We start from the raw sequence: 26091 nt of genomic DNA, 5'->3' as shown, positions 1-26091 counted from the left end.
TGAATTAGTTTATAACCAAATATATCAAGTCTGAAGTATCATTTACAAGCAAAGCACAGTGATAATGAAAAAGAGTCAAAAGAGTGATGTTAGCAATGTAGGGCGTTTTCATAACAGTGGATAAATGAACAAGCAGCTAACAAATGCAGTTTACTTTGAAACGAGACACAAAAATCGCTGTGTAACCCTACGTTCACACCGGCAGCGACTTTCATCGTCCAAGTCGCCGATCGCTCATCACCTATGGGCATTTCTGAACTTGAGCGGACCGTTGGTTGCCATGGTTTCACTGACGCCAAGCACAAATCTGATGCATTCCCGCTAGAAATAAAAATCCTGGTGAGAAATCGCTTGTGTGCTTATTTTTATTTAATCCCCGTATCTGTGCAGTCAGTTTGTGAGGAAAACGCTATTTGGTCTTTGTGATTACTGTCTATATATATACCACCGCCATTATTCCACCTGTAGCAGAAACAAATTATCTAGGAACCAAAAACTCCACACAGGTGGAGATAGAGTGCGTACTACGCTGCTGAATGCTCAGTTCCTATTGGTAATTGCCATGTCGCTTCGCTCCTTATTTGCACTAAGTTAAACTCCGCTGAACTTTGTCGCGTTACTGACTCCGCGCACTTCACGTCGCCAACGTTCACGCCGCCTCCTGAAATCGCCAACTCTCATTGAAAATGAATGACCTTGGGGTGCTTTGTCGCATCGCGTCACTGCTGGTGTGAACGCAGGGTAAGAGCGAGAGGCTACAGTCACAAAGGAATTGGAACATGCAGCCACTGTTGCTCTCACTGCACGTTTGTGATGAAAATAAGGTAAATGCAGTTTCCTATGATTGCGCTCACATGATTGAAGGTAATAAATACATTCTGCTGAAGCTTATTTTACCCTCTCATATAGCACTGAGAACATCTTTCTTCACTGTCAAATTACAGCAATGAAGACACGTGAATAATCGTGATAAACTACACCAAATAATGCAATTAATCACAATCGCGCACAAATTGTTCAGGACTGGAAAACATGAGCTACATTCTGTACACCTGATATATTCATACCAGTGCAAAGCACACTAACATGCTACTACAATGTTGGTGTGTGTCACCACCCAAAAAACATCATCACATGGTCAGTGGTGGTATATGCTGGTACCTTTCTATTGATGAATGGGGTGGAGGGGGGCTGAAAAAAGTGTGCAGTAAAAGATGTGCTTCAATCGCTAACTGTGTATCTGTAAAGCACATGTATGTGGTAAGTATCTGATTAAATGGCCAACGAGTGCAGCTACAATGTAGATGTACCTAATAAGCTGGTAACTGGTATATACACTCACCCAGCACTTTATTAGGAACACATCTTTGTTTCTACGCTCATTGTCCATTTTATCAGCTCCACTTACTATATAGGTGCACTTTGTAGTTCTACAGTTACAGACTGTAGTCCATCTGTTTCTCTGATACTTTGTTAGCCCCCTTTTACCCTGTTCTTCAGTGGTCAGGACCCCCATGGACCCTCACAGAGCAGGTACTATTTGGGTGGTGGATCATTCTCAGCACTGCAGTAACACTGACGTGGTGGTGGTGTGTTAGTGTGTGTTGCGCTGGTCTGAGTGGATCAGACACAGCAGTGCTGCTGGAGTTTTCAAACACTTCAGTGTCACTGCTGGACTGAGAATAGTCCACTAACCAAAAATATCCAGCCAACAGCGTCCTGGGACCACTGATGAAGGACTAGAGGATGACCAACACAAACTGTGCAGCAACACATGAGCTACTGCCTCTGAATTATACCTACAAAGCGGATTAACAGCGTAGGAGTGTCTAATAGAGTGGACAGTGAGTGGGCACAGTGTTTAAAATCTCCAGCAGCACTGCTGTGCCTGATCCACTCATACCAGCGCAACACACACTAACACACCACCACCACGTCAGTGTTCCTGCAGTGCTGAGAATGATCCACCACCCAAATAGTACCTGCTCTGTAGTGGTCCTGTGGGATCCTGGCCGTGTTCCTAATAAGGTGCTTAGTGAGTGTTTACACATAAACAAATGTGCTGAAATACGAGTGCTTTGGCTGAAATCACATTTCTCCTCAAATCCTATGAATTCAATGAATATTATGGAAGATTTGATAGTGAAACAGTTGAAAATATAACATTAAACACACAAGCCTGCAGTTTGTCTTCCTGAACCAAGCGTTGTGAGATGACTCAAGCAAGATGTAAGTAATCAAACGAAAGAGAGAGCAATATAATTAGGATGATCGCTGAGGGCAGAAAGGAAGGAAGGGACAAAGCGGAAGGGACAGAGAGAGAGAGAGAGAGACAGATAAAGCGTGTGTGGTAAAGAGATATTAAATACAACGAGAGAGACAGACCCGGCCATTTTGAAGTCTGGATGAAGGCAGGCTGCCGGTGCTGCTACACAGGTCCGAGTAGTTTCCCTACGGCGAGCAACAGGGGACAAGATAAGACGGCGCGGAAAAGAGAAACAGGTGGAAAAAGTGGGCAAGATACAACTGTGTATAATGATGCTATAGGAGAGGTCGAACATGAGTGTGAGTTACTGTGATGGAGGCAGTAGCAGCTTTGCAAAAAATTCAGTGAAATATACGCACACACACTCGTCTACACGCAAACGTTTGATTTTACATAATAATAAAATTAATACAAGTTATGAGGTCACACGCGTCCCATGTATTAGATGTAATTACTATATATAATAAGCAATTTCTATGTACAACCATAATCCTAACCCTCAGCAAAACAAATGTTTTTATGCTTTCAGTAAAAACAGAAAATATATCTTTTGTTGAAAAATAGTTTTTCCTCTGGTTTTTTAGGATGTCTGTCCTGAAAATGTTTGGGAACAAGCATAAATCTACACAGTCAAGAACAGAAGCATAACATACACTCACTGAGCACTTTATTAGGAACACCTGTACACCTACTCATTCATGAAATAATCTAATCAGCCTATCACGTGCCGGCAGTGCAGTGCATGAAATTATGCAGATACGGGCCAGCAGCTTTGGCAGTGTTCAAACATCAGAATGGGGAAAAGTGCTATCTCAGTGATTTTGACCGTGGCATGGTTGTTGGTGCCAGATGGGCTGGTTTGAGTATTTCTATAACTGTTGATGTCCTGGGATTTTCCCTCAAAACAATTTCTAGAGTTTACTCAGAATGGTTCAACAAAGAAAAAAGGTCCAGTGAGTGGTAGCTCAGCAAACGGAAATGCCTTGTTGATAAAAGGGGTCAATAAAGAATGACCAGACTGTTTTTAGCTGACAGAAAGGCTGTAGTAACACAGATAACCACTCTGTTGAGCTGAAGAGCACCTCAGAATGCACAACACGTCAAACCTTGAGGTGGATGGGCTACAACAGCAGAAGATGACAGCAGGTTCCACTTCTGTCAGCCAACAACAGAGAGTTAAAGCTGCAGTAGGCAAAGGTTCCCCAAAACTGGACAGCTGAAGACTGCAAAAATGTGGCCTGGTCTGATAAATCTGGATTTCTGCTGAGGCCCACAGATGGTACAGTCAGAATTTGGTACTAACCTTGGACCCAACCTGCCTTATGTCAACAGTCCAGGCTGGTGGAGGTGGTGTAACAATGTGGGGAGTATTTTCTTTGCACACTTAAGTCTGTTTATACCAGTCAGTCATCACTTGAATGCCACAGCCTATTTGAGTGTTGCTGATCATGCGCATCCCTTCATGGCCACAATTAGCCATCTTTTAATGGCTACTTCCAGCATGGTAATGTCCCATGCCACAAGGCAAAAGTCATGTCAAACTCGGTGAGTTCAGTGTTTTTCAGTGGCCTTACAAGTCGCGTGATCTGAATTTGCAGCATGAAAGTGCCTGAAAAATGTGCAGGAACTGCATGATGTACTCATGTGAACACGGACCAGAACCTCAAAGGAATGTTTCCAATATCTTGTGGAATCCATGCCACGAAGAATTAAGGCTGTTTTGAGAGCAAAGGGAGGCCCTACCAGTGTTAGAATGATGTTTCTAACAGTGCTCAGTGAGTGTTTGTCTAACGTACACTACTGTTCATATTTCTGGAGTCACTGTTTTTAGCAATTTAAAGCCAATTTGGCTGCAGACAAGTGTATAAAATGATTCTAATATGCTAGACCTGTGCAGCTTTGCAGGTTCTGTTTAAAAATGTTGGACAAGGTCACATTTCTCAAAAATATCTTAGCACAAAGATGAATCATAAACAGCAGAGCGAGCATCACCCTGAACACTCTCTCTACCAGGCAAGATGATCTGAACACTAAGATGCTTTGGGGAAACTGGGCTATGATTCTAAAATGACTGAGAAAGTGGAATACAGGGTCGTGATGTAACGGCATATGGAAGTATTGGGAATATGTATTCAGAATACAGAAATTAAGTATCTATATACATTGTTACATTTTGTAAAAGGTAGTATTCAGAATACGGTTACTGAGCTCTTTTGAAGAATGATCAAACTAATAATCCACTCAGTAATGTATGAGTTTTAAGCTTAGTATTGGAGTTTTGCTGGATTCCAGTTCAGGGGATTACAGGAGCGGCAGTGGACTGAGGTAGGTGATGAGAGAGAAAAAAAAATGTTGAGAATTTTTTTTCTTTTAAATGACAAGTGAATGTTTCATAAAACATATTAACAAAAGGATTACATTAAAAACTGCCCTCTATTAACAGTGAGGAACAATGTGAATTAAGTAAAAAATGTCTTTCCTTGCCTTTTTAATATATATTCAAAATGTATTATTAATGTATTTTGAAAATCTTTTTTTATGCATAGTGCTACACATTACTGAACACACATTTAAATATTTAAATATATTCTGCCCATTCTGGCTGTATAGCAGGGGTTCCCAACCTTTTGCAACTTGCGGTCCACACAAACGACCACAAAAACAAAAGCTAAGCAAATATAACACAATAATTAATGTAGCCTAACACATTTTAAACAGTAAATCCTACACTGTTCTGTTTGTAGACATTTATCAATAATACAATAGATGAAATCCATATGACCAAAAACATGTTACACATAACAATAACTGAGTGCAACCTAAATATTTAGGCATTATAGTTTTGCAAATAATAATCACAACAATATCTGTCATATTCAGAATTATTGGTTTGGTTAAACATCAATACATTGTTATAAACTTCTGCATTTATATAAAAAAACCCTAATAGAACAACCATGGCCCACTAGGGGCCCGTGACCCACAGGCTGGAAACCACTGCTGTACAGCATCCAGAAATAAGTTATAATAAATTTAATACTCCGAATAACATAATAATATGATATACTAGCACATGGCTACACTGCATATGTTATTGTATATAAGATATTACTGTACATAAAACAATAAAGGTTGTTAACATGGCAAGTGACTCCACACTTTCATGAATGGTAGTGTAGTTGTTCTAAAGGGTGGAGCGACAGCCTTTTCTCGATTACCCCATTCTACAGGCTACAGTGAGAGCCACTGTCACCAAAGCCAGCTCCCTCACTTTAACACACTGACATTGACTGGACTGACCTTCCAATGGAGGCCAGTCTTAAAAAAGTTTGTTTTTGTTTACTAACAAATGAGAAGCCAGCCAATAAAAACTGAAGATTGTTTTTGATTAGACTGAAGTATTCTTTCCTAAAAAAATACTTACACCACCATACGAAGAATTCTGTTCAGAACTGAAGCGTAAAACAAGCCTTAAGAATATATATTGAACTGAAATCTTTCAAAACATTCACAGCCTCAGTTTATTCCTATATACCAGCTCTTTTTGCACTCTGGTCATGATGCTGATGTTATGACGACCGGTCGGAAGCATTTTAACCCCCTGAACACTAGGCGTGTTGTTCAGTTATTAGTCCTAAGACTCATTATTCCGTAACTACTTCAGAGTCATTCATTCACAGGCATACGGGTGCTGAAGTAAACACTATGGCTCTTATACCTACATGCTGAAAGACAGAATCTAGCAGTGTTTTCTTAAGCAGAAAAATAAATACATTTTCTCCTGTCTCAGCCGAAGTGGTTTCTGCGGACTAACGTCAACAGGCTACATGCTAAGCTTACGTTTTCACAGTCCCTCACATGACCTGAGGTCTTAGACGCTGCCTCAAAGTCTACAAATCCATACGATGGCTTTATCAGTTAGCCCTGAAACTGGCTATAATCATATTGTGAAGATAGGAGATGTTTATACTGATGAACTGCAGACATACTGACCCTCAAACTGCCCCGACTCCCAACAGACATCCGCTCCTCATCATCTGAAATCTAAGAGAGGGAGACAAACACACAAAGCAATGATGGTTCTTTAGTGCGCTGTGTGTTAAACTGTCTAAAAGCAGGACCGAATATGCACCTCTATGGATGTCTATGGAGTTCTGATAGAGTGGGCTAAAAGGGACCCTACAAAGGACACGATGAAAGGCCAAAAAGACCACCAAAATGAAGGCAGATTGGGAAAGAGAGCGCAGGTCGTAAAGGGAGAAAAGAAAAGAATTTGTAGTATCGACTACATTCCTCCTGAGAAACGTACTCTTTAATCTAAAGAAGATACAATCTGTTTCTTACATACTTAAACTTCTGGGAATTTCAAACTGAAGATTTCTGTGCTTCGTTTGAGACATGCAGGAAAATGACCACTTCTGACTGAACGTATTAGTTTATGTTCCTTATTTACAGGTTTGTATAGAGTATCTTCTCTTTATTTCTATGTAACTTTGATATAACAATGAAAGCTTCATAAACATAATCCATATTTGCATAAACTGCAAGCGATAAAACAATCTTTTTTTAATTATTTTTACTGTTTAGCAGACTTTAACAATAAAAATGCTTTACGTGTTGACATTTCCTGCCAAGAGTTTAGGTTTGACATGTTTCCATTTCTCTTTTTCTCTTGATTTATCTCTCTGCAAGAGCCGAAACGTTCCAGCATTCTTTTTAAAAGTGCTCTCGTCTCCTTCTCAGTGCAGCTACATCTCTCTACCATGCTGTTTGAGTTTGTTTGTGTTTGTTCTAAGAGCCTTATGAGGGAAATCTGTCACATGACACTACATTTATGCGTAATTGGGCTCTTTTTCTCAAAAGAAAAAAATTCCAGTGAGATTTTTTTGCAACATTTGAAGTAATGATGAACAATTCTTTTCGCTAAAGTTGAACAAAAAGTAGTTCTGTGGACATTTGTAAAATATTATCATCAATTTCTGTTTCAGTTGCCTACATCTGCAAACTTTTTGAAGCGTTTTCGAAAAAAAAATCTTTGATGTAGGTTTGTGCCCAGTGAATGTAAACTGAGTTACTCAACAGTCCCAGTCATGGTAGAAATCCATTTACTGCTTTTTAAAAAAAATACTGTTCATTTATTGATTTACTTTGTCCAAAACACAGCAAGACACTAGTATTTCAATATATAAATATAACTTTGGATCAATTTGCAAGTATTTTAGGAAATCCTCAGCTCACGTGCTCAGATTTCAGACGGAAAAATGTCATGTGTTGGGAAAACATTGCAAGACCGGACAAAAAATCATGTCTCAGCTCTCGTGCATCAGGTGAACTGAGGCAAATGGCTGAGCAAAGTGACCAGAAACTCTCCGACGGTAAAGTCTGTGAGACATTTGCAGTTCCGTTCTCACTAGATTATTTACAGTTTTGTGACAAAAAAACGACCGTATACTACAAATACAGGTTTTACTGAACTGCGCTTTATTATAATCTTATATTTGACTAAGCTTGTTATCACTGTGCTCCCCCATACGCTTCAGTTACGGGGGCAAAGGTAAAGAAAAAAAAATCCCTCCCCCAACTCGGTTTAACTGTTTACTGCAGTTACTTACGGAGCCCCGGAGGGGACGGAGGTAAAAAAAAAAAAAAAAATTAATTCGAGCGAACGTTTTGCAGTTCGTACGCACATTTTCCTTTATTCGTGGTCATGATTTCTTAAATCGTTCTCTCATTTTCTTTTAAACGTGCGCACATTTTCTTTACTTTGTGAGACCGTCTGTCGGGTTTTGATGAGTTAGATTAATGAGATAATGAACAGAGATGCTCATCAGGTCTGATTCTGATTTGGGGGTTATGAGGAAACTGCAGCTTCTCTTCACAGCAAACGGCCCTCAGATTCATCAGCTGCAGTTTGGTGGAGAAATGAAGAAAGACAATACACTACAACCACAATCTTCACTAAACTGCACTGTCTAATCATATTTAACAGAGATAGAGACACTTAGTGCTGTTTCTGCTCCCGCGACAAGCTGCGGTGTTAGAGATCATCACACAATTACAGGAAGAAATGATCAGCGTCAACGTTTCAACAAACTCAAATTAAACACACACAGAAACATTCATGTAGGATGAGGTCAAATGGCGAGAAAGTTTAATAGATCTATGGATTAGATGTTGATATATTAATGTGAGGATGTTGAAACGCTGATCATTTCGTCCTGTAATTGTGTGATGGTCCCTAACACCGCAGCTTGAACACCGTGGGCTGTTCGCTGTGAAGAGGAGCTGCAGCTTCCTCATAACCCCCAAATCAGAATCAGACCTGATGAGCATCTCTGTCCATGATCTCATCACTCTAACTCATCAAAACCCGTCAGACGGTCTCAGGGAGCTGTTATCAAAACACAAACAACGAGCGTTCAGTTAAAAATAAAACATGACCACGGTTAAAAGAAAACGAGGGAACGAATTAGAAAATCGTGATCATGAATTTAAAAAAAAGAACCCACAAAGTAAAGAAAACGTGCGCACGATTAAAAGAAAACGAGGGAACGATTTAAGAAAACGTGCGTACGAACTACAAAACGTTCGCTCGAATTATTTTTTTTTTATCTCCGTCCCCTCCGGGGCTCCGTAGTTACTTTCCACACAGTTTCCCAAATAAAAGCTCTCTATTACCAGCACTGGCCTATTTGGACAGATATGTGGCTACACTCTAAAGGTTAGTGGCCAAACAAAACAGTCAGAACATCAGTAGTGAGGGGGGGTGTTTGGAATGGGTGGACGAAGCAAAGGACAATAGGACTTAGGGCAGAAATACAGACCGAGGCGTGTCTCCGCGAGTGGCGAGAGTACCGCTCACTGTCCTCCTGAAAAGTGGCAGCAGGAAAAGAGGAAAGAGGACAGGAAGTTACAGGTCAGATGGCAAAAGAGTGAAAGCACTGAAAACCACCACAGCACACAAAGACCACACAGCACTGCCAACAAGCATGCTTTGAGCCATTCCATTATCATATCACTGCCGGTCACATCACGGTTTAGAGCATGTTTAGGTCTGAGAGAGGGCTTAAGTGGAGCCGGAGAGTCTAGCAGGCTATAATGGCTATAAGCTGCGGGTCACGCCACAGCACTATAATCCTGCAGTATGTTATAAGCATCTCTGCTAAAGCCCACGTCAGATGGCCTCCCACCCCCCACTGCTTTACAGAGACCGGGGGAATGGAGATCAGTCTGGGTAGGGCTGCACGATATGGAGAGAAGACCAACATTGTGATTATTCTACTAATATTACATTTGCAATATGCCTTGCAATGCGTTAAAAACACTTTGGTAAATCAATAATGCATTTATTTCATTTAAATAAGGGTGAAATGGGCGGAAAATTTGGCCTCCTTTAAATAGGACGACAATCAAGTGTCAAAATCTAACACTTTAATCATTTGAATGATTATGAAAATGAGATAGTGATTAAATATGCTGTTTCCTTTGCTGTCTTGCACTGGTCAGCACAGACACATTCAAACAGTTTGAGCAGCAGCAGATCAACAGTGGAGTAAAAAGTCAGCTGTGTGGAGCTATTTCACTGTTTCTATTAGGCATGTTAGACAAGCGATTCATAGGAATAATGAATAATTTCTCCACTACAGGTTTGAAAACATGACATTCTGCTTGATACATGCAGAATACAGCAACACTTAAGGACTAAATGCTGAATGTTGTGCATCACACTGCCACTTTATAAGCTCTGCTTATTGGTTAAATTATTAGGTCAACTTTCCACAATTAAAAATTGTAACAATGTAGGATAAAAATAAAATCACAGCTTTTGTAAATTGAAAATTGTACATTTTCAAAGTGTTTTTCGATCTTAAAACATACATCGTTCAGCCCTACTGTAGCCTACATACTGTAATAATTTTACTAAATTTATTTTATGTAATTTTTTTTTAAATATCAGCTCAGTTTTGTCTCATTAAAAGCAGATTTCATCAACAGTAAAAGGGGATTTTCCTTATTTTTGCTTTTTTAAGTGCATTTATTCAGAAGCAGAAATTAAAAAGGCAAATTGAAAATTAAAAATTAAAAGCACTTTCTTTCAGTTTCGGTTTCGGGTCAGGTGTGTCTTGAATTTTGGGTTTGTTTTCGGCCAAGAGCTTTCATTTTGGTGCACCACTAATTAAAGCATCCATAGAAACTCGTGTGGGAGTGTGATTGGTCGGGATGCTGACAGCACACATTGGTTAGAGATACGTTTTTTGCAAAGGCCAATATCGCAATAACAATTAACAAGCAATTTATTGTGCAGCCCTAATCTGGGGCCGTCTCTTCAACACTAAACACAAAGGGGGGGAAAAAAGCATCAGCAAAATAATAAAATAACACATTTCTAGCCTAAATACATCATAATTATGCAGAGTGGTCCACTATTAGTGAAACCTACTGTACACTTCACATTTCTAATATTTCTCTCTCTATTGCCACTGATTCTATCATGACGTTGTGCCACACACTGCATGCAGCTTTGTGGTTTTACATGGCATACCATCCACTGCTCAATATGGCCCCATTTGCTGTCCAGCCCATAATATTTCTGGGGGGGGGGCGGGCACAAAGGAAGAAGGCAAGAAGAGAAAATGGGGAAGAATGAAGACAAGAAGGTGAACGACAGGAAGATAAAGTGACGAACTAAAGGGGAGGCAAAGTTTAGGACACACATACATAAGCATACATAGTATAACAAGCCAAAAAACTTCCTTTGAAAGTGATCATTTTTTTATTATATGTCAAAATGCTACAGTACTGTTTTAAAGTCAGACATCACCCCTTCAGTAATTTAACTCCTAGTCAAAACTGTCATTAAGTACAAGTTATTCATTTTTCAGTGTCAGAAAAAAAGCAGGAATCATATAAACCTCCAACACTAAGTTTCCAAAACTGAAGTTTAAAAAAATGAATAAAAGGTATTTTAAAAAAATTCTCTGCCTGACTCTTAACAACCGTCCAAGACCTGGCAGACCACCAACATCGTCACGTCAGATAATAATACTTGGACAATACCTCAACCTTCACGTTTGAAAGAGAGTAAACAAGCAAATAAATAAAGAAGTGCTGGTGTTCTCTGAACAATGGACTGGCCACCCCTGAGGCCAGACCTCAACATCACTGAATGTGTTTGGGATTAGTTAGATTGTGAGCAAAATATGCAACCAACTTCTAAGACTGAACTTTGGAGGTGTGGAAATTTCCCTAAAAATTTCTTTGAAAAACGTTAAGCAAGTCTCCCAAAAAGAACAGAAGCTTTAATAAAGGAAAACAAATACATGTTTTCTGCTTTTCTTAATTATATTAAAAATGATTTACATGCACTTTATCGCCATTTCAACCAGACATAAACTAAAAAGAGTGTGGCGTCTGACTTTTGCATTGTATGTGCGGTCGTATGCGAAAGTTTGGGCACCCCTGGTCAAATCACGTTTTGTTTGTTTGTTTTTCTATGCTAAAATACGTAAACACAGCCTCTACAGAGAACAAACCTCTGCACATTTTAATGCACAATTCCTGTTTATTTGCTGAATTTATCATATCAGGGGGAAAAATAAATAAATGTGAAAAATCACATAAATGTGACCTGTGCAAAACCTATGGCACAATTTATATTTAATTTTTTCTTTTCTAATATGTTAAACTCCGCAAACAAAATGAAAATTATGCACTAAAACTCACAGACAAAATCTCATGTTTAAGTTTTTTCCCTGTAGAGGATGTGTTAACTTATTTTCAACAACATAAGTTGAGTGGCAGCCTATGTTCATATGGCTGTATGTTCCCCCCGGTTTTGTAGTTCTTTCATTGTCCAGGTGTGTAATCAATTTTCCATTATTTTAGAATGTTAGAATTAATTACACTCAACATATTCAACAATATATGTGCTCTGGCTATATATTAAACATAAAAAACGCTTTTTGTGTTGTCATAGTCTGTATTCCCCTACAGCGTAAACAGTCCCCCCAGTCATTAGTCCAATAGTTCCTCTCTTAAATCATTCCAATAAATAGTAAATAAATCGTTAAAAAAAATTATTAAATAGAATCATGGTGTACCTTAAGATTTTATGATGCACTAAATAGTTTCTTTAAGAATCTTTGTGAGGGCAGAGACTTACACCCCTAACAGATTAACACTTCGAACCCACAATATTTCAAAATGCACCAGTGAATATTACATATTACAGTCATATTACAGTAGACGGTCAACATTTGCAATGGGTACAGGAGGCAGAGAGATAGAGAGGAGAAGAAACTGCAGTTTGTGGGACACAGCTTACCTTCTGAGCCTGATATATCTAAAAGAGCAGCAGGAAGACCAGGATGGAGAAGCAGAAAGGGTCATGGAGAATGAAAGAGAAGATGACATGCAATTGTATTAGGACAGGCCAGTGTAAAGCAGGGTTCATCAGTGGGAAAAAAACAGTACTGCAACCTTTACAGAACGTTTGCCTTCATTCCTTTTATAAACTCACCTCTATTCCTGTATAAAACTGCAAAAATATTGTCTTTTTGTCCATTCAAAAGCTTGTCAACACTATGAAAAGTTTAGGTAAACTCTAAACAGGAGCTGACAAGAGCAGAATTATGTAACCCAGCCTCATGTGTACGTGTAACTATGTACTTTGGGCCAAATTAAAATCCCAAGCTTTGTTCGTGTACTTTACCCAGTTTAAACTAGGTCATTTTCAAAACTGTGGGCCAGTTGCTGAATGCTAAATCCAGACAAACGCTAGGCATTAGCAAGCTCACATCTAAACGACTCTCTTTTCCACTCGACAGTTCAGAGACTTCACAGACTAAACAGAGTTTACACTGTTAAATCCTAAATCTAGAGCCATTCTCCAACTTACCTTCCAAATTAGACGAGGCGTTGCACACATAGCCTACTGTTCAGTTTAGTTTAGCTTTCTTCAACAGCCTGAAACTTTGGAAGGTTACTCCTGTCCCGCATTCAGAGTGCCCTATTCACAGTCCATCTCATCTGAAATGCTAACTCTAGAAAGTTCACGCCAACTTCCCCCCAGTGCTTCGACCCACTAATCCACTTTAGAGCCTTTAAAAGAGCTTTAACCCTTACAAGGCTGTACCTGGATCAGTTCTGAGATGTAATCTGTAATCCTGAGGCTTTTTGTGAGAGCACGCCAGGTCTAAACATGTCTAGCTACGGTTACCAGGTAAGTAAGATGTACATTATATACATTGATCAGGCATAACATTATGACCACCTCCTTGTTTCTACGCTCATTGTCCATTTTATCAGCTCCACTTACTATATAGGAGCACTTTGTAGTTCTACAGTTACAGACTGTAGTCCATCTGTTTCTCTGATCCTTTGTTAGCCCCCTTTTACCCTGTTCTTCAGTGGTCAGGACCCCCCCCCGGACCCTCACAGAGCAGGTACAGCGTCCTGTGACCACTGAAGAAGGACTAGAGGATGACCAACACAAACTGTGCAGCAGCAGATGAGCTATCGTCTCTGACTTTACATCTACAAGGTGGACTGACAAGGTAGGAGTGTCTAAGTGAGTGGACAGTGAGTGGACACAGTGTTTAAAAACTGCTGTGTCTGACCCACTCATACCAGCGCAACACACACTAACACACCACCACCACGTCAGTGTTCCTGCAGTGCTGAGAATGATCCACCACCCAAATAGTACTTGCTCTGTGAGGGTCCATGGGGGTCCTGACCACTGAAGAACAGAGTAAAAGGGGGCTAACAAAGTATGCAGAGAAACAGATGGACTACAGTCTGTAACTGTAGAACTACAAAGTGCACCTATATAGTAAGTGGAGCTGACAAAATGGACAATGAGCGTAGAAACAAGGAGGTGGTCATAATGTTATGCCTGATCGGCGTCTGTATGCCCTACACATATGATGTCCAAACACAGACAAAATACCATATTGGGATTACTGTGCTACATCTTGTGATTTCTCTATTGCTTGTAATATGCTAAAAACACACTGGTGAACCGTCAACATAATCAAAAACTGGCCTGCATTGTTTTAGCCCAAATCTTTGTGTGCTGAATCAGATGAATGCCTTGTTTGATCAAAAACACCCACAGAAACTCATCTGGATCATCTGAAGTTGGTTAAGATGATCACAGCACAATAAAAATGACTAAAATTGACAAATGATACACTGTGCAGCCCAAGCTCTAGTCACGAAATGCATTCTCGAGTGAGCTACTACTATAACTACAGTGTTACGTTCCCTTACAGATAGTGGAAGCCATACTGGTGGTCTCACCTCTTTCTGCTGCCTCTCCAACTCCTTCATGCGGATCTCCCGAGCTTCTGCCCGAGCCGCCCGTTTAGCCGCCAATCTTGCCTCCGCCTAGCAAAGAAACATAAAGAGAAACATGATAAATCAGTCAAATCTCCCAAAATCAGAATACATGGCTTACAAAGTATCCTCAGAGTTATCAAAGCAGACTCCCGTCAAGAACAATACAAAAAACCCTACATTAGGTAAACATTTCAAACGTTTACTATTGACTTGTTACCTAGATAACAGTACCAAACAGATATTTACCATCGTATATGAGAGAGGTAAGGCTGGACAAGACTAGTCTGTAGCTAGTCTGCTCTGATTTGTTACACCTCACAAGTAACCGCTGAATTTCCTTCAAGAAGCTGCTTTTTATACTGTAATGTCATTAGACTATTCACACATCCTCCATGATTAACCATGCCATTAGCTTAATCTCGTCATGAAGCCCATTGTTTCGTATAAATGCCAGTTTCATAGTGATTCAAACTGATAACAGCCATAATGGACTCAGAAACCCTGAACAAACTAGCGCACTCAGACACCACATTGCCTAATCATGCCCAGAAACCTCAGCGAAACTGATACCATGAAAGTTCTGGATTCGTTATAAAAGCCTATCCATGATGAATCCATTCAAGACAGATAGCATTCTCAGCTTTGATTTAGCAATCAAGATGCATTCGCCAAGCTGAAGTCATTTCCTAGCCTCATTAACACACAGATAAAGGTTCCGTCCACTGCTGTCTGCAGGATATGACCGCTGAGTGAGCTAAAGACAAAGGCTGCAAGCTGTTTGCAGATGATATACTGTTCTTCATAACCTACAGATTAAGGATTAGATAAATGCCATATGCAGTAGAAGAAGCACTACGAAGACTTTAAGAACTGTTATTATTGTAGACTTTACTGAAACCTGAACACCGGGTTACTGATAATTATATATATGGGTCATTGACATGACATGCATCTTTTATTTTCCCCAAAATAATATAATAAATACATGACATTTATCAAAATTTTCAAACAAAAATGTACAAATGCAGTGAAACAATTTTCACCGCATTTAAACAAAATTAATTTTAGCTTCTTTTTGCCTCCATACGTTTAAAAATATCAGGTGGTACAATCGTCCAACCATGCATGTTGATTAACTAAACTATCAAAAAAGTTAGTTTTGTTATATAAAATTCTAAATAAAATAGTTTGGCCTGATTTCATGTTTGAAGACTTTAAAATAAAATCCATGTTGCAAAATAAGGCCAATTCAGAAGGACATTTGTCTGCAAGTTCTTATTTTTTTGAATGTCAGGCAGCACAACCAAAAACAAAGAGCTTTTATTTTGATATGCTTTTATGAAAGAGGAGTCAGGGTATTACATTATAAAGAGGTGTCCTTTTTGCGTCATGGTTAGAACGGTCAAATTTACCATGTCAGCTGGTCTGACCACCATGAAAATGTGTAATTATTATTATAATTATTTACTTGCAGGAAATGTGAGTGCAAATTCAAGTTCAAAGACCACATTTTCTACAGGTGTCTAAATAGACATCTGTTTAATCTGAAATTAGTCTGATAAATCAGGTGGCACAACCAGATAGGTCAAATGGTGCAACCAGACCAGCACAGTTTTAATGACTGAAACGGGCAATTTAAGACTTTGATAACACTCTATTTAAGATATAAAATGCACATCATGTCCTTATAAATAAGATTTTTAAAAATTGTAATTTTTGAAAAACCTATTTGACCCATATGTGCTTCTACACATCCTAATGCACAATTACCGTTTATTTGCTGAATTTATTTGACATATAGGTAAAAAATTAAGCATAAAATGTGGCTTGTGTAAAGGTTAAGGCTCATTTTCTAATTATTTTTTTTCAAATATGTTAAACTCAATGCAAATAAATAGTGCACTTTGTAAACTAATATTTACAGAAAAATGCCATATTTCAGTTTGTTCCTCATAGAGGACATATTTTCTCAGAAAAATCAATAAAATATAGAATTTGGCCAGTCTTGTTCAAATTTCTGCATAAGTCTTTATATAAATAATCATTGGTATTGAAAAGAATAGTGAACATTGTTCTTCCAGTCAAATAGATGGAATATTTGTATAGCACTGGCAACAAGTCTGAATACTGTACTGTGAACATTACAACTAAAACAGGACCTATAATTTATATAAATAAAACAAAATAATATATTTTAAATAAAAAAAATACCTAATTCTAAAAATTACCTTGAAATTAAACTTTCATTTTTATTTATTTTCAATTAGATTGGGAATACTTATTGTTTATAATTTCCTCTATTTGATATCGCGCTGTTATATATTATTAGTTGGAAGACTTTTTATATCAAAAAATATATATATTTAAATATTATACTAATCATTACATGCAAAACTGAAAACGCTCATGTTTGTACCACTGTAATTTTCCACTGTCTTTCTCCTTTTAATGAACTGCAGTTACTCTTGTGAAAGTGTTCTTCACTCCAAAATACACCAACACGATATAGTCCCCCCACCACCACCCCCCTCACACACACACACACACACACACACACAGGAAGGAACAGCTCCCTCATTGCTCACATGCTGCCATTTCCTTTGAAGATCTGAAGCTAATAACGCTACACTTTTATGTGTGGTGTTTTGACAGTAGCTGCTATCAAATAAAAACAAGACCATTCCTATAGTTTTCGTGCTTCTTGCCTCAAAGTTTAGGAGTGAAACCCAACACTGTGAGTTAATTTGATATAAATCTGTTACTTTACAGATATCAGGCTCCTCAAACAAATCCATATTATTAACACCTTCAGTGTCACTATCTCTGAGTACACAGAGTCAAGAAGGTATGATTATGCCCACTAACTCTGGTCAACCATCCTCTAGTTTCCAAGACCTTGAGTAAACTCTGAAACATACATGCAAAACTCAGAAACATTCAGCTTACCTTTATGGCTAAGCCCCGAAAACCTACTGAACTATTTATCAGCAGGGGGCAGTGTTTTCCATCTCTTTGTCCACTAGGCAAACATATGAATGACCAAGCAATTCTTCAAACTGGACAAACAACACAATCAGTCTGAATAGCCTTAGCAACACTGAGAATCTAAATGCTGTTCAGTAGCATACTGTATATCTATGGTAGTAATACAGAGTGCTACTTTTTCACATTCTCACCGATAGTTTGAGTAAAGTTGACAAATAACATAGGGGTGGTGTGGGGGGGGGTTACCTAGTGTGTTGTGGTTAACAAAACACATTAATCATATATCAGATTAATCTCATTTTCTCATCTGTTAGTCTGAGTAAACTGGACACATGGGGCTGGGGGGATAACATGGGGCTGGGGGGAATAACATGGGGCTGGGGGAATAACATGGGGCTGGGGGGATAACATGGGGCTGGGGGGGTGGTTACCTAATGAAGTCTCTGCATTCAGCCTTTGCTAAAAGCTCCCTTTGATTGCAAGCAAAAGAAAACCTTGTGCTAAAAGGCTGCCATTGATTCTGTCGTACATAAGGTTCTCCACAGGGGTGGAAAACACTTGAGTGATTGTACTTCATTACTATGTTTAAAAGGGCGCTGTGACCTAAAACTAGAGTTTAATATGTTATTTGCTGTGTTAATAAATGTTCTGCACTGCATCCTTCAGCATTGGGTTTTTTTTCACAGTACCCAGCATGCATTGTGCAAATGCATCATACAACCAAAGCCGGTTTATGAGGAGCCTGGCCACTTCCTATTTCCCCGTTATATCAAAAACAGTACTGCAAAACAGCAGAGGGCGCCCGCGAGCGAGTCCTCAATGAATGGGAGTAAATGGAGCTAAACGGCTAAAAACGAAAAGTTAAAATAGTCTAATAATTTTAGAAAGCAGAAGGATGTATTTACCTAAATAAGCAAAGAAAACTCACCTGTAAGTTTCCTTTTTTCTACAGGAAACGGGTTTTGGGCAGCAGAATGCTGGCATCACTGCTACTGAGTGCTGATTGGTTGGCGAGCGGAGCAGCTCATTGGCTGTTTGCGCTCACTGACGTCATGGCTATACATGAGGCGCCGTTTTAAACTCCTATAACTCGAGTTTAAAAGCTCTTAAAAATATAACAGCAGTGTTAAAATGTTTAATGCTGTTCTGTGTTCAGGAAATTATTGTATTCTTTTACATTTAAACTGTTTAAGCATTTATAAACTATGATTTTGCTCAAACACTCCATCTTAACCCATTCATTTTGAGAGCGCCCTCTAGCGTTTGAGAATCCTAGAAGACATTGCGGAGTGGTAATTATCTCTACAAGTTCTCTGATACAATCATTATGAATCCCAGACATGTCGAACAATCCTGACTGCTGGCCTAGCCACAGAGCTCCTGGCTAATAAATACAAGTGAGCTCTTATCTCAGTCGTCAAACAAAGTCAATAAACAGTGATCTCTCTCTATTCGGCACCAAATGAATGCCAGACACAGCCAGACCCCTTCAGCCAGAGAAAATAAGCCAAATGGAGTGAAGATATCTGGACAGCCAGATAGCTGTCTTTTCTTATCTTAGCTTGTAGCTGTTGTCCTCCACCTGACAGTCATTTCTGTCCTTTGAGTTTTCCATTCTCTCCATGACAATTTGAAGAGAGTTCCTACAGTTATTTAGCTGCAGTATTCGGGTTCCAAGAAGTAACATTAGCTTTGTGCTTCACTTTGCATTTGTCAGCTAACAGGGAAAAAAATACAAACAGCCTGCTCTTAAAAATCCACTCTAAAGAGTCAAAGAAGTTTAAGCTTTTTTTTTTCAATACTTCCATCTTCAAGATACATCAATCATCATTTTCCTATTCTTAAAACCAGAATATCTCTCTTAAGAGACTACAGCAGCACCACTGGAGGACGCAAATAGGCCTGTTTTCAACAGAAGTAGCAACGGTAAAATTTTTCGTTCAATTTTTCAGGGTTCCTGAAAACTTTTTGAAAGTATTTTGAAAATGTGTGCCTTTCCTGAGTATTACTGAAAGTGAATACTTTTCTTTTACAAGAGAAAAAAAATCAGGAGAATTTTCTACTTTTCTTTTGCCAGTCAGTTGAGTTCCAATTCACTTTTGTTTTTAACCAAATTCAACCAAATTAAGACCATTGTAAAGTGAAACTGTCCACGAGTATGCGAATGGGTCTTTATGCGAGAACCAGTACCACCTATCAGTTGCCGTACCACACACCACCAAACAAAGTAAACTCTAAATTTAATCTGTTAACATGTTTGGTTTTTACATTTATATACTTGATTATGTTCAAACACCTTTTTTGCTTCCACTCAAGCACATTTTTGGCTTCATACAACCACTTTTAACTGAGTAGGATTTTGATAAAATAGCAAGCAGCAATCATGGTGAAGGTGCAGGAATGGAAAAAGAATGGAAACAGGTACAGAGCCATAGCAAAGATCTTAAGCCACCCTGTCAGTACAAATATGGAATTGGAAAGTTCACAGAACCACAACTAATCGTACCCAGAGAGATACATAATGCAAGATTTCTCTCAGACCAATGATAAGGAAGGTAAAAGAGGAGGAGTCACTTGAAAAGAGCTGCAGGATGACCTCAAAGCCGCAGTAACAACAACTACACAGAGAACAATAAGCAATTACACGCATTACAGTCTCGTCCTACACCCTACACAAAACTCCCCTGCTACACAAGAAGCACAGAGATGTGGGTCTAAATGTTGCACACGAGCAATTAGACACATCAGAACTGTTTTGGAGCAATGTACTCTGGTCAGATGGAACAGTTTGGCAGTAATTCAGTTCATCATGTATGGAGAAAGGAAGGCTGCGCTTATGATCCCCATAATGTCACATCCACAGTGAAGCACGGAGGATCATGATAGTGGGCTGCTCCTCTGCAAGGAGTGCTGGGGCACTGCACATAATTGAAGGAAATAAGAATGGAGTGGTGTTCTGGGACATCTTAGAGGAGTATTTAATCTCATTGGCCAAGAAAAGAACCTGGATATTTCAACAAGACAATGACCCCAAACATACAAACAAACCAACTCGACAAGTTTTTTTAAAAGGTGACAGTGCTTGCATGGCCTAGTCAATCTCCTGACTTGAATTCCACTGAAATCTTCTGAAGAACTTTGAAATTGCGAGTTCAACAGAAGGATTATCTTAACCTCAAAGAACTGAAGACTGTTTATCAAGACGAAAGCGCCAAAATCGAACCACAATGCCGCAAAAAGCCGATTACTTCTCACTGTAGTCGTCTTGAAGTTGTAACTACCAAAAGTTATGCATTTGCAGTGCCTGAATACTTTTCTTCTATTAATTACGTTTTTAAACATGTCTTTGTTTATGCCTGTGAACGCATACTTTTTTGTTCAGATTTATAAGTACAAAGTCAAAATACACTACGTGTGTAAATTGATGTGGATATATACAATGGAATATACTGAATAACAAAAACAAAAGTGCCTGAAAGCTCATTTTCCTCACTGTATGTGATCGGACTGATTCTTTAAGACTTTTGGTGAGGCTAACAAGCTTGCAGTGTGAAGCACGCACATGCTTTTCGAAGACCACTCCGGCTCTTTTGTCTCGGCCAGTCACAACTCATTCCAGAGAGGGCCAGAGACAGGCCTGTGGCCTAGATTCTGTCAGGCAGGCTCACATCCACTGACCAGCCTGTCAACAGCGTGGCAGCCGAGGGAGCGCTCATTTGCAATCACACAGCACAGGCAGTTTCCCATGCAGCAGGAGCTTTGTGCTTGTAAGGCCAAAAAAGAGAAAAATGACTACAGAAGCAGGAAAGCAGCCTATAAATCATAACACAAAAAGCATGTGAACGCCAGCAGCGCCTATTTATGGCTTAAAGGCACAAACCCATATTTTTACACGGAAAGCCTGCCTGCTTCACTATTTCGGCTCAACACTGCAACAATGCAAAGCCTTGAAATTCAGTTTTATGAACCGTGCTGGTTCATATGTATGTGTTAACCCTTAGAACTATCCTCAGAGTAATTCATTCATTTTTCTATACTATTCAAAATGATATAGGACTTATATACAATTATGTCTGATTTCAATCAAAAAGTTCTGCTGAAAGTTTAGAATCTGCAATTTCAACAGAGTTTCTCTCTTTTCTCCGGTGAGAAATAAGTAATACCGAACTACACCATGTTTTTGTTACCAGCAGCAATAGCAACTTCTAAAGGTTAAAACCCGTATTAGGCCAAAGATGCTTACAGATAACTGGAGCAAAAGGGTAAACAAGGTGAAGACCTAATCACAGGACAGGAAAATGTGATAATCGGCAAGAGTCTCCATGTGGATACGGCTGCTGAAAACCTGCATTAGTGAAGCCCCATTATGGCCTAAACGCAACCACATGAGCGCAGTGTTCCAGCCAGGGGCAAAAGAACCAGATCACAAACATGGGATAAGTCTGGAGCACGGCTTGTATTACAGCTCAAAAATATATAACTCATAACTCAAAAATCTGCCAGACACAATAAATAAGGCTCTCTTAGAAAACACCACGCATTTTCACGAGTGGCCATATGGTTACCTTGATATATGTTTGGTTGGATCATCCATCCCTAAGTGACCTAACATGTGTGACTAAACATGCTTAATAAACCCACCAAAACAAAGGTCACTACTAGATATGGGACTGATCCAAGACCCATTACTGCTGGATCAGATATCAGAGGAAAACAAAGAACAAATCTGATCAGATTCTGTAACAAATCTAGCCTGAAATGTAAAAGAATTCGCTGGTTTTGCATAAATCATGTTTTAGGCTAGCAGAGGGTTTGTTTGAACACTGAGTATTGTACATCTAGATGGCTGTTGTACATGAAGTTCAGTTAAGAGCAGGTCATTAGCTAGGTTTCCAGACATGCTTTTGTGTGTATTTTGTACTTTCATTTTCAAATATTCCATTAAATATTATCTCAAATATTCAAATTTTCCATAAAAATAGAAACAAGATAGAAACACATATAAAATAGATAGAAATAGAAAAAGATATGTTTTATTTTAATATTAATATTGCACTATGGCATGAGTTGTATTTATGTATTTAGCTTTTTAAGAAAACTCGATTCCAAGAACCAAAAAAAAACGTGGACTGCTTATGGACTTTTCTTAATTAACAAAAAACTGCAAATGAAGTGAATGATAAATGATACAAAAATGATAATAGGACATTAGAGTCATAATTAATCTTTTAGTACTTTTACTTTCAATACTTAAGTACATTCGAAGGCAAATACTTTTGTACTTTTACTCAAGTGGAGGTCTAAAGGGAGGAACTTCTACTTTTCCTGGAGTAATATTTTACCTTGGGTGTCTCTACTTTAACTCAAGTACATGGTTTGTGTACTTCGTCCACACAGTACACACAGTGTACACTGTCAGATTGGTATCAGTGTCAGTCGATATTGAATGTTTCTATTTTGAAATCAGAACAAAGTGGTACTGTGCCATCACTAGCCACTGCTCCAACTGAGAGGTTATATATTCACACTAATAACTGGGTTTAGACTACACAGCTGTCAAGCGTCGATCGCTGCTCTGTCCAACGACAGAGCCACGTCAGATATGCTAAAAAAAAGAAGAGAGAGAAAAAAAATTCCAGCATCTGTGTGTTTTCTTCGATGGCTGGTTGCCTTTGCTGGGACAGCTATATTTTGGGCTTTATTGTTGCCTTTCTGGTTTTCTTAAAGACCGCCCTGTAAAAACAGGCCATCGCTCAGTGCCGTTAGAGGGACAGGAGATGTTCAGGGTTTCTGGGAGATGATAGAGAGAGCCTGGCTAAAAGCAGGCATCAGCAGCTTCTGCACATAAAACAGTCCAGGCCAGCCAGCCAGATGTTCCTGCGCTCCTTGGCAAGGGCAGGACACAGAGCTCGTGGGCCTCCCTGTGGAACCAGCGGGAACTCACAGCCTCAGCTAGTGCCAGGAAAGAGATCAGGCTTTTGCGACTTGGATTTAAGAAGCAGGGAGAAGAAGTGGTGCTAAAAGTAGAGTATGTCAGCTCTGTAAGGTCACTGGTAGAGACACAAGGCGCATTTTCCTTAACTGAATGACGTTTAGATTATAGATAGGAATTCTTTACGTATTCTCTATATTTTCTCTACATACACTAAGTTGCCTTTATACAGATGAGTGACAAATGAAAGGAAAACCAATGTAAAGTGATTCAGTGAGGTGCTCGGCCAACACGAGCCATCAGAACAGCTTCAGTGCACCTTGGCATGGATTCTACAAGTCTTTGGAACAGTGCTGGAGGGATGGATCACTGTTCTTCCATTCCCTCAGTTGGTGTTTTAATGATGGTGGTGGAGAGCGCAGTCTAACATGTTCCAAAATCTCCACTAGGTGTTCAACTGGGACCCTGACTGTGAAGGCCACAGTACATAATTGAAAACATTTTCATACTCATCCAACCATTCATTGTCACCCTGGAAGAGACCCCTTCCATCAAGACAGAAATATTTCATCCTAGGATAGAGCTGATCAATCTTAATAACTCTGTACTGATTTGCAGGCAAAGGTCTTCAAAGTGGTCCTCACGGCCTCCCAGATGATGGTCCATGTTTTTGCTCTGAACTAACTCACAATGTAAAGGGATAGAGTGAAAAATCTGGAGCGTCTGGGGGGCCCTGAGGACCAGTTTGAAGACCTTTACTCTAAAGAGACTAGCAGACCCGAATCATGCCAGCAAACGACCCCCTAAAGCATTCATGACTGTACCATTGGTGTACGCCACACACGCACTCGCCCACTTGTGTTATACATGGTGAATGATGACTCAACTGACCGTATCACTTTCTGTGCCTGTGTTTTTTGCAACACTGAACTCACAAAGGTTCATTCTTCTTTGTAATGAGGGATCCGTCCCTACTATAGTATCCCTCTCTGTGTAGCTGTGGATGGACTGTACTTGCTCACAGTCTGGCCACTGACAGTCACAGTGACCTGAGGATCAGCTGCTCTTCTATTGCTTTAATGCAGATGTGACTTCAGTCGCTGTTCCTATTTAAACACTAGCCAGTCAAGGAGTCTTCATGACGGAAGCTCCTCCTATCCATGACCCTCTTTCAAAGTCACTTAGATCTTTTCCTCATGCCAACAAGAAAGGTGTGTCCAGTAAGCGTACACGGTGTTTAAAACATTCCAGCAACGCTGCAGCGTCTAATACACCACACACACTGTCACGCCGCTACCATGATGATGTCGCTGCTGTAGCTGGGAACAGTCTGCAAATAATATCTGGTCAGTGGTGGTCTTAAGGTGGTCTCTTTCCAATGATGGCTGGGGTAGAGGATGACGCATTGTGCCCCCTTTTACCCCCTTTACCCTGTTCTTCAGTGGTTAGGACCCCCATGGACCCTCACAGAGCAGGTACTATTTGGGTGGTGGATCATTCTCAGCACTGCAGTAACACTGACTGGTGGTGTGTTAGTGTGTGTTATGTGTTGTACCTGCTCTGTGAGGGTCCATGGGGGTCCTGACCACTGAAGAACAGGGTAAAAGGGGGCTAACAAAGTATGCAGAGAAACAGATGGACTACAGTCTGTAACTGTAGAACTACAAAGTGCACCTATATAGTAAGTGGAGCTGATAAAATGGACAGTGAGCGTAGAAACAAGGAGGAGGTCATAATGATACGCCTGATCAGTGTATATGGTATGTGTATCTGGAAAAAATGGTCAATGTGTTAGACTACAAGTTATAAACTGGCAGCTCAGTATACACTACAGGGCAAAAGGTGGAAAGCTGAAATAACTCTGCATTTTCCTTTAAAAATAGAAAACAGACAGTAATGTATTTATCAACACAGACCAAAAGGCTTTGACTAAATGCAGCAATAACATTCAAATAATTCTTCATTTGTTTTGTTCCTGATGATTCTCCTTCAGAGTTTTATTGCACCTTTAATCATGTCCAACTCATTCTTACATTCAGAAGCTCCCGAATGCTTGACTAACTCAGTCAGATGTGCAAAATTAGGAGTTTTTAAATATTTAAAAACTGGTCAGTGTAAGAGACTTGGATGAGTAAAGAACATGAAGGAATGTACTGTGCTTCACTACATTCAACTGAACCACTTAAGGTCTCCTGAACTGCTGGCATCGTCCAGATTCAAAATCATTATCTCCTGAAAACAGGGGGAAATCGTAGCACCACAGCGACATACAGTTTGCCCATTATCTGCTGTGAGCTGTGCAAATGTACAGTAGAAAAACAAGCATTCAGAAACTTTTGCTTTGGTTATTTAATATACTTCCAGTGCATATATGCAAACTTCAAATTTACACTTAGAATATTTTTGGATATAATCAAGAAGTCTACGCTAAGAGGTATTCAGCTTTTTGCAGTGTTGTGGTTCAATATTCATTCTTCTTGGCACACTGCCAATTCCACAAGGCTTCGAAGGCCCCTCTGATGGACTCGCAATGTCAGATCCTCCATAACCTTTCAACAATATGAAA

General features: G+C 39.5%; 1 protein-coding gene across 4 annotated transcripts in view; it reads right to left on the bottom strand.

The window, feature by feature from the left end:
* The window catches only part of lrrfip1b (leucine rich repeat (in FLII) interacting protein 1b), a 70319-nt gene that overhangs the window by 25404 nt on the left and 18824 nt on the right, over window positions 1–26091 (bottom strand). For 2 of the 4 annotated variants that reach the window (XM_036569802.1, XM_036569803.1), the window contains exons 2-7: window positions 14570–14656; window positions 12591–12608; window positions 10809–10856; window positions 9091–9135; window positions 6260–6310; window positions 2386–2451 (exon numbers count right to left, since the gene is read on the bottom strand). In XM_036569802.1, the coding sequence (XP_036425695.1) occupies window positions 2386–2451; window positions 6260–6310; window positions 9091–9135; window positions 10809–10856; window positions 12591–12608; window positions 14570–14656 (315 nt within the window). The remainder of the gene's footprint in view (window positions 1–2385; window positions 2452–6259; window positions 6311–9090; window positions 9136–10808; window positions 10857–12590; window positions 12609–14569; window positions 14657–26091) is intronic. The other 2 variants (XM_036569804.1, XM_036569805.1) reach the window with 2 other exon arrangements.

The sequence above is a fragment of the Colossoma macropomum genome, unplaced genomic scaffold (genome assembly GCF_904425465.1).
Source record: "Colossoma macropomum unplaced genomic scaffold, Colossoma_macropomum, whole genome shotgun sequence".
Lineage (NCBI taxonomy): Eukaryota > Metazoa > Chordata > Actinopteri > Characiformes > Serrasalmidae > Colossoma > Colossoma macropomum.
Note: the sequence above shows the minus strand (reverse complement) of the source record. Positions and strands in the feature narration are given on the sequence as shown.